General features: G+C 48.7%; 1 protein-coding gene across 4 annotated transcripts in view; it reads right to left on the reverse strand.

Moving 5' to 3' along the window:
• The window catches only part of VIT (vitrin), a 119,252-nt gene that overhangs the window by 23,957 nt on the left and 79,787 nt on the right, over positions 1-15,508 (reverse strand). For all 4 annotated transcript variants that reach the window (XM_008254544.4, XM_008254546.4, XM_008254543.4 and 1 more), the window contains 2 exons: positions 15,068-15,130; positions 10,512-10,659 (listed from right to left, as the gene is read on the reverse strand). In XM_008254544.4, the coding sequence (XP_008252766.2) occupies positions 10,512-10,659; positions 15,068-15,130 (211 nt within the window). The remainder of the gene's footprint in view (positions 1-10,511; positions 10,660-15,067; positions 15,131-15,508) is intronic.

Raw genomic sequence — 15,508 nt, forward strand, 5'->3', positions numbered from 1 at the left:
GTGAGAGAGAGAGACAGAGAGAAAGGTCTTCCTTTGCCATTGGTTCACCCTCCAATGGCCGCCGTGGCCAGCGTGCTGCGGCCAGCGCACCGTGCTGATCCGATGGCAGGAGCCAGATGCTTATCCTGGTCTCCCATGGGGTGCAGGGCCCAAGCACTTGGGCCATCCTCCACTGCCTTCCCGGGCCACAGCAGAGAGCTGGCCTGGAAGAGGGGCAACCAGGACAGAATCTGGCGCTCCGACCGGGACTAGAACCCGGTGTGCCGGCGCTGCAAGGCGGAGGATTAGCCTAATGAGCCGCGGCGCTGGCCAGAAAAGTGTATTTAATATAGAATCTGCTTATGCAGCTATTGTCACTATTCTTTTTTTTTTAATAGTTATTTTATGTATTTGAAAGGCAGAGTAACAGAGCAAGCGAGCGAGCGAGCGAGTGAGCTTTCCTCCACTGGCTCGCTTCCCAAATGGCTGCAATGGCTGGGGATGGGCCAGGCCAAAGCTGGGAGCCTGGGACTCTATCTTGATCTCCCACATGGGTGCAGGGGCCCAAGCACTTGCACCATTTTCTGCTGCTTTCCCAGGCCATAGCAGAGAGCTGGATTGCAAGTGGAGCAGCTGGAAATCAAACTGGTACTCTGATAGTGGACTCCTGGGTCACAAGCAGCTGGCCTTGTTACAATGTTCTTAATATTGATCATTGTGGTGGCTTTCTTAGTGTTGACCATTTTGTGGAGCGACTGATGATCACCTATCTCTTTCTCATGCTGCATATACACTTGAGTCTTGTTATTCTTGGCAGTTATGTTCTATAAAGCCACCAGGAACACTAAGTTAGAAAATAGTGAGTCACTACTTAGTGGAAATACATGCTTTGCCTCCCATGAGCCCCGGGTCACAACATTTTCCTCAACAAATCAATGGCTAACTTTGTTTTATGATGTTTTTATTTGAAGACACTAAATTTAAGCTTCTTACAAGTATGTAGTATTTCTTTATAATAAAACATTAGCTGAGAAAGGTTTAACATTTTCCTCACCTAGGGCAGCATGCCTATAAATGTCTTTGGCTTTTAGCCTCACAGTGATGCTGTATGCTAGTTTTTTGTTTGTGTTTTTTTAATCAGCTGCCCATGAATTTTTACTTTAGTCTCTTTTTCATAGCCTCACCACATACTGTAGATGTTATTGGAGCACTTTTTGGAGCAGATGCACCTACAGACAGCAAATTTTCCCTCTCTTTTCTGAAGTACCAGATTATCAATTCATTAACATTGAACTCACGACCACCAGCACTATAACTCCTGCCTGAGCAAAGGTCATCTAACATGTGTATTATCTCTGTAAGCCAACAACATGCCTTCTTGAACTTAGGAACAGTAGACAGCATTTCAGCACTAAATTTGAAGGCCAAATCACCCATGCAAAGCACAAAAATGAGACTGTGAAAGGACACTTGGAAAGAGTGAAACAAGAGGGCACAATGTTACTTTGATTATTGTCGGACACAGGTGCACTGGATGATTCAACATTTTTCCCACCTGTGAACACGTCTGAACATGGCTGTGCAAGTAGCTTGAGTCACACATTGGTTGTTGCAAATAAATCTGACCTGCAGCCAGCAAGTGCATTTGCAGATACAGAATCCACAGTCCATGAGAACTCACTAGAACCTACTTGAGAACAACATTGTCTCCTACCCTCCCATCCCTATGTTTAGCACGCAGTGGGCCATGGGTAACTCTGGAATAAACAAACAGAAGAAAGCAAGTCAAACGTCTCTCTCTTGTTGGATCATCTCCTGTGAAGTTGAACGCTGCCTCTGACCTCCACGCCCATCAGCCTGTGGCTCTATCACATCACAGATGTAGAGGAATTCCTCTTTAGAGGAGCACAGATGAGCTCTTCACGTACCTCATCAACAAGTGCCTTTACATTTTATTCATTTAAAAAATAATGCTTCCCTTATGAGATTGTGAGGCCCCGGAGAACAGAACCTCGATCACATTTATTTATTTATTTGCTTATTTTAATGGATTGAAAGGGTGGATCAAAAGACCTCTGAAATCTTCCACTGCTAACGTTATGATTGGGGCAAAGGTGTGGCGCTCATCCAGCAAGGATCTTACAGGCAAAAGTAATCAAATCACTTTAGATGACTTGTTTTTCTATCTCCTGCAAATGGCATAATGCTTAGGCCATGGCGAGCATTCAGTAAATCTTTGTTAGGGAGGTGTTGGGCCTCGTAGCCCAGGTGTCTGCATTCCACATCAGAGTGTCTGGACGTAAACTCTCCTCTCCTTCTCCTGATTCCAACTTCCCACCAAGGCAAATCCTGGGAGGGTACAGTGATGCCTCAGATCAGCTTGGTCCCTGCCACCCCTGTGGGAGCAGACTTGGATTAAGTTCCTGGCATTTGGCTTTGTCCTGGCCCAGCCCTGGTCAGTGTGAGCATTTGGGGGAGTGATCCAGCAAATGAGAGCTCTCTATCCCTTTCTCTCTCTCTCTCCCTCTCTGCTTCTTTCTTATTCTGTCTGACTGGCAGGTCTCAGGACCAGAGCGCCTGGGTAATGTGTCCTTTCTCAGACTATATAGAAATCGGTGACCTGCCACGCAAGCCACGTGGCTTTCCAGGCATGCAGGCTTTTAAGAGGTATGTCACTATTTTTTTAAATATAAGAAAGTTTTAATTTGTAATTTTATTACAAGTTCTCAATAAAAACATCTTTTTCTCAGCAATATCAAATAGTTCCTTTGAAAATAAAGAAGATAAACAGAGCTTTATAACTTAAGGAGAACATACAAAATGATTCTATGTTTGGAAGAAGAGCTGAGAGTAATGAGGAGAATTTGCTGGAGCCAGACATTGGCTGTGCGTGGAAAGGGATGATCTCTGTAATAGGAAACAGCTAGTGGGCAAGGAGTTACGCAACAAGAACACCTGGCGGGGGACAGGCACAGGTATAGCCTGGGCAGTCTTGGGCAATGGGGTCTGCAAAAGCAGGTGGATCATTAGTGTCTCCAGGGCTCGCTGGTGATGAAACTCACATGGGGCACTTGTGTGCACTGCACACCACTCCCTGCAAGAAGCTCAGCGAGGCCTGGGAATTTTTTTTAAGTGAAGGAGCCATCTGATCCTTATTTTCAGTGAAGTTTGGGACGTGCTGAACTTTGCAGGACCTCTGAGGCCCTTTCAGTCCTTAAGCTCTCATTCTGTTAAAGTTCCAGGGTCCACTGGGACCCGAGGCCACTTTAAGGCACATGGAATGAGCCACCACACTGAATTTTTATGCCACTAGAGAAACATTAACTAATCATAATCCTTCCCACAAGAGCCCTTCCAATAGCGTGTTGTGTGTGTGTGTGTGTGTGTGTGTGTTTAAACTGGACTCTGAGATGCAGCATGCCCATGAGATCAGGACTGTGTTCCAGGGGGACATGCTGGTGGCTGCAATTTGGGTGGCAGACCTGTCCCCAGAGGGCAGGCCCTGGCTCAGTTTGAAAACGATTTTTGCCTTCATCTCCTATGGCTGTGTGCTCTGCTAGAGCAGCTCTGGCCAGTGTGCTGGGGGACTGTGAACAGGAAGCCCCGGGCACTGGCCTTTCTCTTCTTTCCCAGCACCAGAGAAGTGGGGGCAATGTCTGATCACACATTTCATCGTTTCAGAGGAATGCTGTTTGGAATGAGTAACAGCCTTTCAATCCGTCCACCGAAAACGTCAAAACTTAACCTGCCTTAGCCTCTTCCTGCTGGAGGAAGTGTGGACATGCAGTCTGCTGACCCGAGAGTCCCTGCTGAACCCCCTGGCCTGCCAGCTGCTCAGCTGTCCTGCATCACAGGGCTTCCCCCGTGGGTACTGGGGAAGTGGAACGTCTCGGGGACAGAGCTTCCCGGGCCCAGCTGTGCACCTGACCACCTGGGGATCTTGGTCATGTGCAGATTCTAGTGCTGCAGGACCAGAGTGAGGTCTGAGGGTCTCGCATTTCTAATGACCTCCCAGATGCCACTGCGGCTTATGCTTTGAGTGGCAATGTCTTAGACTGGGGTGCTCTAAGAATCAAGAAAATCTGCAGCGAGGCTGCCAATGCTAGGAGAAAAAAATAAGTCAGGAGAAAGATCAAGAAAAGAAGAGGCTGGGTCTCCCACAGCCTGCTGGACTGGCTACCCGGGGACAGATGAGAAGGGACAGGGTCGTGGGATTCCCCAGACAGGCCTGGGAGAGTCTCTGAGCCTTTTCTCTCTGGTTTTGCAGCAGTCACCTGGAGAGCTCTGAAGACTACAGCCACCTGGCTTTCATTCACATGGAGACCCTGATCCCACTGAGCGGAGGTTTGGTCTGGGTGTTGGGCTTTTTAAACACTCCCCAGCTGGCTCTCATGTGTATCAGGGCAGCCATCTGCTTCTCGCGGGAGATTCCTCCGGGAGTCCTGGGACGAGCCCGGTGAATGTGCAACAGAGTTCAAGGGGAATGGTTGCGGAAGCCAAGTGCATCGTTTTGTGTGTACCTCCAGGAGAACGGCATGGCCAGCGAGCGACAGAAAATGCTTGTGATTCTTGTGCAAACCGTATTCACACCTGAGCTTGAGACTCTGTGTTCCTGAGGATTGGGCCTTGGGAATTTGCCTGCCTGGCTCTCGGAGAGGAGAGACGTGGGGTCCTCGCAGGGGCTGATGGGCAGGTGGCAGGCAGCTGTCCACGTATCCTGTCAGTTCCCGACAAGGCACTGCCACTGAGGGGCTGAGAGGAACTGTGAGGTAGAACTGGGAGACCCGCATCCCTGACAGGTACAGTCGCTCTGCGCCGGCACAGCCCAGCCGTGTCGCCCCTCTCCGAGAGTGGGCAGTTCTGGGCTTACTGAAGGTACCGCCTGTGGGGCCCGTCCCCTCGCCTGATTCTGGTTTAATAGGTCTGGGTGTAATTAGGCACTAGCACCTCTGGGAACTTCAGGGAACACGGATGTGAAGCCAGATCTCCTGCTCTGGGGCCCTACAGTGGGTGCCGTGGTTCCCATCTGCTGGGCCATGTCCATAAGCATAGTGGCTTCAGTCACACACATTTAGTTGTACTAGCTCACAGCTCAGGAGGTCTCCATGGGCAGAAACCAAGGCATCAGCAGGGCCAAGTTGCTTTCAGAAGGCCCTGGAGGGCACCCTCTTTTATCCACTAGCGATCGAGGTTGTCTGCGTTCCTTGTTCATGGCTGCTTCCTCCACCGTCACAGCCAGCAATGTCGCATCCCTCTGACCATCCTTTTATAGTCATCTCTCTGATTGCCAGCCACTGGGGACGGTTCTCCAGTTGAAAAGTAATCATAATTATTTGAAAGACAGAGGCAAAGACAGAGACAGAGATCTTCAGTCCACGGGTTCACTGCCCAAATGCTCACAACAGCCAGAGCTGGGCAAGGCTGAAGACAGGAGCCCAAAACTTATTCCAGGTGGCACATGGTGGCAGGATTCAAGTATTTTGATCTATCACTTGTTGCCTCCAAGGGCACATATTAGCGGGAAGCAGCAGAAGTGAAGCCAGGACTTGAACCCAGGAAATGGGCACCCCACCTGGCAGCCACTGTGCCAAATGCCCAGCCCAGGTTTTCAGTTTTAAGCACTCATGATTGGAGTGGGATGCCCAGATACTCTGGGATAAACTCCCTGTTGCAGAGTCCTTAATTGTAACCACGTTCGTGAAGTCCCTGTGCCTGTGAGGCGAAATATTCACAGGGCTTGGGGCAGCTTTAGGGAGCCCCTTGCTTCTTCCCTTCACTGACCTACGGGAGGCTCTGGGTAGCCCTCGAGCTTTATCGGGCAGGATGCGGTGTTAAGCTCAGGGCACGACTGCTCTGCTCATCTCCATCTAGACTGAGTGGGCTAAGACGTGAGAAGCTGAAGGAGACGCTGCCCAGGGGCGAGGCCTCCTAGAGAGAGGGCCGCTGTCATTGGCCCATGAGCAAAGAACAGCCCATTTCATATTGCAATAAAGAAAAACCCACCTCTCCCCGTATTCCAAAACTCTTTTGCAATTTTGATATGCTAGGGTTGATGATGACGTTCAAGAGAACATGCACAGCTTTGTTCCACTTAGCCTGAGACTGAGGCCTAATGCAGAGGCACACCTAAGGCTGGAGGGCACTGGGCACCTGGGGATCCAGGCTGCAGCTTCCGGGCAAGCTGCTTGGCCACATTCATCCTGTTTGCTGGAGCTCACCTACGAGCTGCTCCATCTGGTTAGTCTTTCATTTAGCCTTTTCATGTCCCTGCCGGTAGTAAGGACAATCGTGAGCCTGTTGGTTGTCTAATTTTAATTTAGAATGCATGTGCAAGACGGGCTTGATCCCTGGCCTTTTGTTCAAGCAAGTGTCTTAATCTTCAGTCTGGAAATTGTCAATTATCAGAAGCTGTCCTGACAGATGAGCAAATTCTTTGCTTTGGAGTCAATTTTGTTTGACATTTCAGGGATTAACCCAAGATTAACATTTGCCTTCTCCCCTGGTTATGCATTTTGCTGTGTGTTCTTGGGGAAGTCCCTCGGCCTCTCTGAGTCTATCACACGCTGCCTCTTGTTGGAGGTGTGTAATGATTGTGCTAGGAACAGGTTGAAGCTGCTGGGTTCTGAGCCCCTGCAGGTGAGGGGCATGGAGATGGAGCAGTGTGCAAGCACAGCTGTTCAGACTTCGCCTGGGCTCCAGCCAGCAGCAGGAACTCAGCTGGGGCAAGGCGCACTTATGGAGGAGCAGGGGGCACGGGCCTGGCAGAGGGTGTTGGTCTCCTGAGAGGAGAATGGAACAGACGAGCAAGAAATGAAGCCATTTGTGCAGAGAAGGGTGGCATGGACGACCCTCCCCTTACAGAAAGCGCCCCTCACCTGGGCTCTCTCGAGTGCTGCTTCTGTTCCTTATACCCAGACGGCCTCTGAGTAGGAAACAGGATGCACTGCGTTTCTAAAGCAAGCGGATTATCTTTATACCACTTGCATTCTTGTTTCTTATCCCCCTTTTGCCTTTGGGCAAAAATTTGCTCTAAAATTCTTTAAAATTCTAAACTTAAAAGTCTGAATCCCAGTCCAGCTCTCCAAGGAAAACCAAGGGAGGGAATCTCCCAGGGGGACATTGTGGAGCCATGGTGGCAATGGAGGTGAGAAGCCGGAGTGGAGGGGAAGTTCTGAGCTGGGGGGCCCTCTCCCGGGCCAGGTCCTTCTCAGTGGAAGCCCCTCCCCGGACTGCTCGCTCTGATGGGGCTCACTTCCTCTTTCTAACATGAAGAGGTAGAGCCAGGTGCTTGCTAAGGCCTCAGGGCCCCGCAATTCCAAGAGGGCAGAAATGGTTCCCAGTGGGAGCAGAGAGACCGTGAGGATGGGTGAGAACTCAAAACGCCACGAGAGGAGCCGGAGTCCCAACCGGCCAGGCGTTTCTTTTTACAGAAACAGGGGCCTCGGCTCAGCATGTACCTCTTGCTGACCCTTTCCTGCCCTTCTCCCATCCGTGTGCACAAAAACCACTCCATCCAGAGAGGACTGGAAGGGAGCCACCCAGGCAGGGAGGCCCAGCAACCAATCGAGAGCAATCCCAGCCTCCTCGCCCCCTTCGTGGGCCGCGCTCCCATTTCTCTTGTTTCCCACACCCCGCAGATGAATGGAGAACCTCCGTGCAAGCCGTCACCTCATCACTGATCATCCCACCTCCTCGGAACCCGGAGGCTGGAAGGGAGGGAGGGGCAGCTCGTGGAGCGAGTGTGTTAACGACACTCGCTTGCTGCATGCCTTCAGAATACAGAACCGGCCGCTGAATTACAGGCCGCCAAGGCTGGCAGAGCCCTCATAAATCATCCGCTGACCCCTTGCTTCCCAGGTAGCAGCACCCACAGGGAGAGGTTAAGTGACTCGGTTAAGGTCACACAGCAGGGCTGAGACCGGCATTCAGATCGCCTGTCAGGGTTCATTGTGCTTTCCCGTCAGCCCTGTGGCCCGAGCAGGGTGAAGATGATGGATTAGCTTATGTGAGCATAAAGCAGAGGAAACCGCACTCATTTCTCTTAAGGGCTCCACATTAACAAGGGCCTTGGATGGATAAAAGGCAGATAGCAAGGTATTTTTATTTTGAAAGTGATGGGAAAACATGGAGGTAAATTCTTTCTTGCAAATGGTGATCACATCAGGAAAGTGGGAGAAGACAACATGTTTAAGGTGTTCAGTCTGTTTTGTGTTGCTGCAAGAATACCACAGTATGGGTCATGTATTAAAAAAAAAAAGTCTAGTCCCTGCAGCTCTGGAGGCTGGGAAGCCCACGATCGAGGGCTGCATCTGGCAAAGGCCTTTGTGCTGAGTCATCTTGTGGCAGAAGGTAGAAGGGCAAGTGAGCGAGAGCAAGAAGGGGGTGAAACCTGCTTGCAAAACAAACCCACTCTTCCGAGCCTACTGGCCTGACAACAAGACGTTGACCCATTCATGGGCCCTGAGCTCCTCACCCAATTACCCCGTATTGGGCCCCGCCTCCCAACATGGTAACATTGGTGACTAAGTTTCCAACACATGAACTTTGGGGGACACAGTCAAAGCATTGGCAGCCAGGAGGGAGGCTGAACTGTTTTGCCTTCCCTGCCATGTTTGCTCTTTAATCCAGGTTATCCTCAGTGTGTAACACTATTCTCGCTTTTCTTTTAACATTTATCACCTTATTTTCATACTGTACTACAAACAGTGGTGGACACCAGCTTAAAAAACAGAACTTTTGGGGCCAGCCAGCATCGTGGTGTAGCAGGTTAAGCCTCCACCTGCAACATTGCCATCCCATATGGACACTGGTTCGAGTCCTGGCTGCTCCTTATCTGATCCAGCTCCCTGCTGATGCACCTGGGAAAGCAGCAGATGATGGTCCAAGTGCTTGGGCCTCTGCACCCATGTGGGAGACCTGGAAGAAGCTCCTGGTCCAGCCCTAACCATTGGGGCCATTTGGAGAGTGAACTGGCAGATGGAAGATATCTCTCTGCCTTTCAGATAAATAAATCTTTAAACAAATGAACAAAAATAAAGCAGCATTTTTAATGCAAGATAACACACCAAGCTTTGAATCCCCCAATAAAATTGGGAACATCTTGCACTAAAATACTGATTTCCTCCCTAGGAAAGACTGCTGTCCACTTGCTATCTTTAAAAAGGAACACAAGAATGAAAATGGGTTGACATTTTGAAAACAAAAAGACAGTAAGCAAAAAAATCTGATTTCAGGTCAAAAATCTTCAGTAGCTAATTTGACATTGAGAGGTGGCATTTGAGTAAATATTTTCGTATAATTGACTCTGACTATACAATATGTGCCAGTTAACTTATCTTCCCTTGCAGGCTTAGAGCGTAGTACAAATGTATTATTGGAATTTAATTCTAAAGATAAAAATGTCATAGGTTCTTAGGAAAATAAAGCATTTCTGTTTCTCTTGGCAACTCAAATATTCTAGAGTCATCATATAACAACCTACATTAAAATGCGGTCTAGGGGAGCCCTTAGGGAACCTTTGAGGGGGCTGGAGACCCCTGAGGTGTAGTCAGTTATGAGTTTTTATTTTTTAGGAGAGGCAATAAACATGTGACTGCAGCTTCTGAGGGAAAGGCACCAAGGCTGACGTCACTTCCTGCTTCTACGGACTAAACTACAGGCTGTGGGGAGGGAGGGCACCATGAGGTGTCTAGTTGTTCTCTGTGCCAGGTGTGATCATCCCACCCTCGTGGGTTCTTGGTCAAAATCTATTTGGGATGTGTGCAAACATCAAGCAGGTTCACACATGCTTGCTCGTCTGATTATCTGTCAATATCTGTGTATCTGTTTTAGGAAGAAACCTATTCAAATCGGAAACAAGCTCGCCTTATTATCCTGAATAAGAGAATGAAAGGTTGAGATTGGGTGCTAACATGAGCCCTTAGTTTCTACCCTAAGCAAAACAGCTGAGCAGACTGGAGACAGTCACTTGGGTGCTCAGCTGACTCGTGTCTCCCGACACATTCTTCACCCCTTGTCTGGTGAACTTTTCCAGTACGGGTGCAGAGATCAAAGATGATGAGGAGGAAAGAGAAAGTACAACCCAAGGCATTGTGCTCTCCAGGTGTCTTACCTATAGGGGGATCAGTTGTAGCCTAGGGTACAACCCCTCAAGAAAATGTTCTAATAATCAAGAGAATCCAATCTTTTTGACCTCCAGATGGAGAAATTGATGATGAGAGAGGTGAAGGCCTAGCCCAGTTTGTTAGGAGCTGAGCTGAGACTTGCAGCCAGCTCTTCTGATTCCCAGTCAGATAAATCTTTTCAGTCTAGCATGTTCACAAGAGTTTGTTAACTTGACCTTCCCTTCAGGAAGTCTGTCTGTTAAGCAGCATCTGAATTGCTCCAAGCTTTTTAAAATTATTTATTTATTTACATTTCTATTAGGGAAGAGAGTGAATTTGTGCTCTAGGACATGTTGGTATTATTGATGGCATACAATTCAGTGTGTGGCACCACTTGGCTTCTGGATTGAGGACATTAGCTGCACTTACCCGTACTGAACAACACCCATCAGTGGACCTGCAGGGCCAATGTCAAGCGCTTGGGCGACGTCGGTGAGGAACTGCTTCTGGATTCGGAATCGACGCCTGCCGATGCTGGAGCTCCCATCAATTAAGAACGACAAGTCAATCCTGCAGTCTGAGGAATGGAAAAATGCCTTTGTTATTATTATTATCTCCACTGCATTCATTGGGGGCACTCTCTCCTTTTTTTGTACCAGAGTCTCCTGGGAGTCTAGTGAAAAGACAATGAAAGGCCGGCGCCGCGGCTCACTAGGCTAATCCTCCGCCTAGCGGCGCCGGCACACCGGGTTCTAGTCCCGGTCGGGGCGCCGGATTCTGTCCCGGTTGCCCCTCTTCCAGGCCAGCCCTCTGCTGTGGCCAGGGAGTGCAGTGGAGGATGGCCCAGGTGCTTGGGCCCTGCACCCCATGGGAGACCAGGAAAAGCACCTGGCTCCTGGCTCCTGCCATCGGATCAGTGCGGTGCGCCGGCCGCAGCGCGCCGGCCGCGGCGGCCATTGGAGGGTGAACCAACGGCAAAGGAAGACCTTTCTCTCTGTCTCTCTCTCTCACTGTCCACTCTGCCTGTCAAAAAAAAAAAAAAAAAAAAAAAAAAAAAAAAAAAAAAAAGACAATGAAAAAGAGGTAGTAAGATTTAGGGTCCATTCATTATTTATGTCCTGATACTTTCCCTGCGCTCCATTGTCCCAGGCACTTGAGCCAGCACTTGTTTCCAGAACTGTCTTAGAACCCTAAATATCATCTGCGTGACGGACTTCGGAAATAGCCATGCCCTTGGCAAGCCTGAGAAGACCCTCACCAGGGCTTCCCTCCGGTAGTGGGGGGAATCCACCAAGCTGAGTCTCAGGAGCTGATGACCCTTTATTCTCATTCTAACTTCTTAGAACCACATAGTGGGTCCTTTTGAGTGAAAGAACCTACAAGACTAGTGGAGAGGAGAGGGCAGACATTGTGGCATAAGAAATTGATGCCGGGCTTTTCCTTCACTACTCTGGCAACCAGAGAGACTATGCTCCTGCACAAGTAACCACAGGCTGCCACACTTGTCTGTAGCTATCTTCCGTTATTTTACTTGTGATAAAGACCAGTGCAGTTGTTCTGGCCTAGGATCTTGACCTCTGGAAATACCTGAAGGTTATGATGTAGGTAGTCAGGATGGTAGGGCTGTGAGTCATTTTCAAATGCTATCAGGAAAGAGTGAAAAGTCTCCCAAGCTAACTGAAATTAGTATTTGATTTGCTCTCAATGGAAATAGTGGCTGGCGCCGCGGCTCACTAGGCTAATCCTCCGCCTTGCAGCACCAGCACACCGGGTTCTAGTCCCGGTCAGGGTGCTGGATTCTGTCCCGGTTGCCCCTCTTCCAGTCCACCTCTCTGCTGTGGCCCGGGAGTGCAGTGGAGGATGGCCCAAGTCCTTGGGCCCTGCACCCCTTGGGAGACCGGCCATTGGAGGGTGAACCAACGGCAAAGGAAGACCTTTCTCTCTGTCTCTCTCTCTCTCACTGTCCACTCTGCCTGTCAAAAAAAAAAAAAAAAAAAAAAGGAAATAGTATCATCTCAGTTTGTTACAATTGATTATTCAGTGCTGACCAAGGAGTTCTTATTGGGAGCTGTGTAAGCCTTTGATTAATAAAAGACGAATTATAAATTGCAATTTGAGAGATGAAAATGTTTGAAAATAGAGTCCTATGAAGAGAGAAGAGGTAGGACTGTGTGGCTGGAGAACCCAAGAGGACTCGGCCAGGAGAAGCTGCCCAGACAAGCCCATGTCTCCTTCAGCTGCAGTTGCTGGTGTTTATACACAGCACTGCCCTGGAGGCCAATGCCCTCTCATCGCCAGGAGAAGCCTCATACACAGGGAGGGTTGTTGTCATATTTGAAAAAATGAAAGCAGTAAATGGATGTGAGTGATGAGAAATATTTACTGATGAGTGTCTGAGAACTGTCAGATGGAGGAGAACAGTCGTAGCTGAGATGGGCCTCGTTATCTTCCCGTGGCTCATGGCAACTGAACCAACGCACATGACAAGGGCCTCTCAGGGTCTGGCCGACTCTGCTCCACCTGAAACCAAGGCACTGGTTTGGGCCTTGGCCCAGCACTGGGCCTCTGAACTCAGACCTCCCACTTACCTGATGTTCAGGGCCTACCAAGTTTTCCTAAACGGCTTCCCTGTCCTGTGTTTCCCTGAAGCATAAACCTCGAGGTGAAGATTGAAAGAGGCAAATAAGACCCAAAAGTAGATTTTAAGGATGCCACTGTAACGTGGGATAACGCAGAAAAGAAACAGAACTGTGTACGGTTTGCCCTGTGATTCCCCAAACAGAGCCCACGCATTTCGTTCTGGCCTTGTGATGTGAGCCAGTGCCAGCAGGTGGCAGTAGTGTTCTTCAGGGCCCGCTGCCCACCATCACTCAGAGTTGGCTAGAAATGCGGACTCTTAGGCTCCACCCTAGCCTCTAGGGTCAGACCTACCTTTTAACAAGATCTCCAGGTGGTTTTGTGCATAATAAAGTTTGATGGTAAAGCAAATTACTGAAGAGGGATTTTCCTTCCACATGTCAGCAGATTAGTTCAATATGCCTTTCAAAACAAAAAACTGTTCTCTTGAATAACTGTTTAGTAGAGGAAGGCGGTGGGAGTTTTATTTATTAGTTCAGTTATTTACATATATTAGAGATCGGACTGCTGGTTCACTCCCCGATACTCGCAATGGCTGGGGCTGAAACTCAGTCTGGGTCTCCCATGTGGACAGCAGGAACTTGATCACCTGAGTCAGCATGGCGCCACCCCCCCCCTCCCCCCCGGGAAGACATTAGCGGGAAGCTGGAGTCAGGAACTGGAGCTGGTACTGAATCCAGGTATTCTGATGTGTAGGTGTCTCAGACAGCGTCTTGACTGCCAGGCTGAATGTACGCCCCATTGATTCCTTGTTCTATAGATGAACATGTAAAGTACGCAGATTTCTGTAGCCTCTGTTCTGTTCCTCATGGTTTTCTTCCTTATTTCTTGCCTCTTGAACCGTGTTCAGGATTGACACATTCATTCCATAGCTGTGTTTTAGGCAGGCAAGGTGTTCGTTTGCTTAGTTCTCTTCACTCACTGCCCTGATGGCTGATCTCAGGATCATCTTTGTTTCCCCCATTTCAGAACATTTTAACAGCAATGAGTCTGGCTCAGGGCACGTGCTGAGACCTGGTGGCTTTCTCGTAGAGTTGGAAACATGTGGATCTGTAGATGACATCAGATAGAACTAGCTTTTGAAATGTTCAGCATGAATGGTTTGCTATGGTGACAGGGGTGGGGGACAAGGATGAAAAGGTAAGATGTTGTGTCCACGGGAATCATTCCCAATTTGAATTATTTTTTAATGCAATTTTATAAACTCATGTTTGGATTATCCAGTATCTCAGGCCAGAGTTTCTTAATCCTGGATACAAATTATGTAGCTTTAATCAATAAAGGTGCCTGGAGATCACCGTAGTAGAGGACAGTCATTTCCAGAGTTAGCGTGCCAAGGACTCACTTCAGCTGGGTCTCACTGGAGAATTAGTAGGGTCTGGGGCAGAGGCTCCCACAGGATGCTGTTGCTGGTCTCCAGACGCACTCGGAGTAGCGAGGTCTAGGGACTGACCCGGTGTGTGTGAGACAGGAAGGGGGCACTTGTAATGATAAAAATGTCTTTAGGGGCTTCTCATTCGCAGCACCGTTGAGACTTAGATCCCAGTAGTGGCTGACTGGCAGTAACATTCTAGAAGCTTTCCCCCGAGAGCTCGCAGGGTTTCTTCTTTTCTCTGGTCCCCCATTTCTGGTATCCTCAAGTGGCTTCTTCTTCACTTGATTGGTTCTTCAGCTTCAGCCTTGTTTCTTCCCACTTTACTTTCTTTCTCTAGGTCACACGTTCTGTTTTCATAGCCTAAGTTTGAACCGTGTCTCATCATCCCCCAACTCTGTATTTCTGATTGGGATGTTCCTCTGCACGTGAGATCTGGTAGACACTTGTCTGCTTGGCCGAATGTCTCACTGAAGATGACAGGCACACATGATTTCCCTACCGCCTGCTCCATCCCAGCACCCCTCACTGCAGCACAGTTTACCTAGTTATCAAAATCCTGACTGCCCCCTCTCTCATACCTCCACCGCAACCCAATAGACTTTTATTTCTCTACATCTCTTGAATCTGCCCATTTCTCTATTTCCACTTCCAACTCTAAGCTCTGGCCACCATCACCTTCCCTGGGCCACTGTCCCTGCCAACTGGCCTCTTTTATCCACCCTTGTCTCCCCATTGCATCCCCATTCTTCACTCTGTTGCCATAGGGATGTTTAAAATAGCTGATCCTCTCCCCTTCAGTCACACAGTTTAAATCCTTCAAAAACTTTCCTCTCCCCTTAGAACAAAGTGACAGAAGAGCGGAGATAAATAGATCCATGGCAGGAGAGAGGTGGCTTTGGGTGGGAGTGAGTGGGCAGAGAAAGTAGATCAGATGTCAAAACTACCATGAGTTTCTAGTTGTCAATTAACTTACTTGGATCTCCCTGGGATACCGGCTCCAATGATTGTGTGCTTAATTCTTCTTTTGGAACAAATCCTGGAAAGAGCAGTAAAACTTTTGGTGACTTACAGGCACAGGAAGCATCTGGCCTTACCCCAGGGAAGGGGACATGATGAATATTCACACCCAGCTCAGGAGCTTGGTTTATAGCTAACTCTGCTCTTTTGTACACCACCCCCATCCTGAGAAAAATAAGAATAAATTAAGAAATACTGACAGCCTACCAAAGACAGTATTCTGCTGGCTGTTCAGAATACTCAAGATCTGCTTCTATTAACTCATTCTATCTGAATCGCAATTCCCTTATCTGAAAGCATTAAACATTTTGCCGGCCTAAAGGTTCCTCTGTAAAATTCTGAAAATCTTGAGGGCAGGAAGTGTGTTCTCTCGTTATATAAACCTTCCCTGTGCCCG

This window comes from Oryctolagus cuniculus, chromosome 2 (genome assembly GCF_964237555.1).
Source record: "Oryctolagus cuniculus chromosome 2, mOryCun1.1, whole genome shotgun sequence".
Taxonomy (NCBI): domain Eukaryota; kingdom Metazoa; phylum Chordata; class Mammalia; order Lagomorpha; family Leporidae; genus Oryctolagus; species Oryctolagus cuniculus.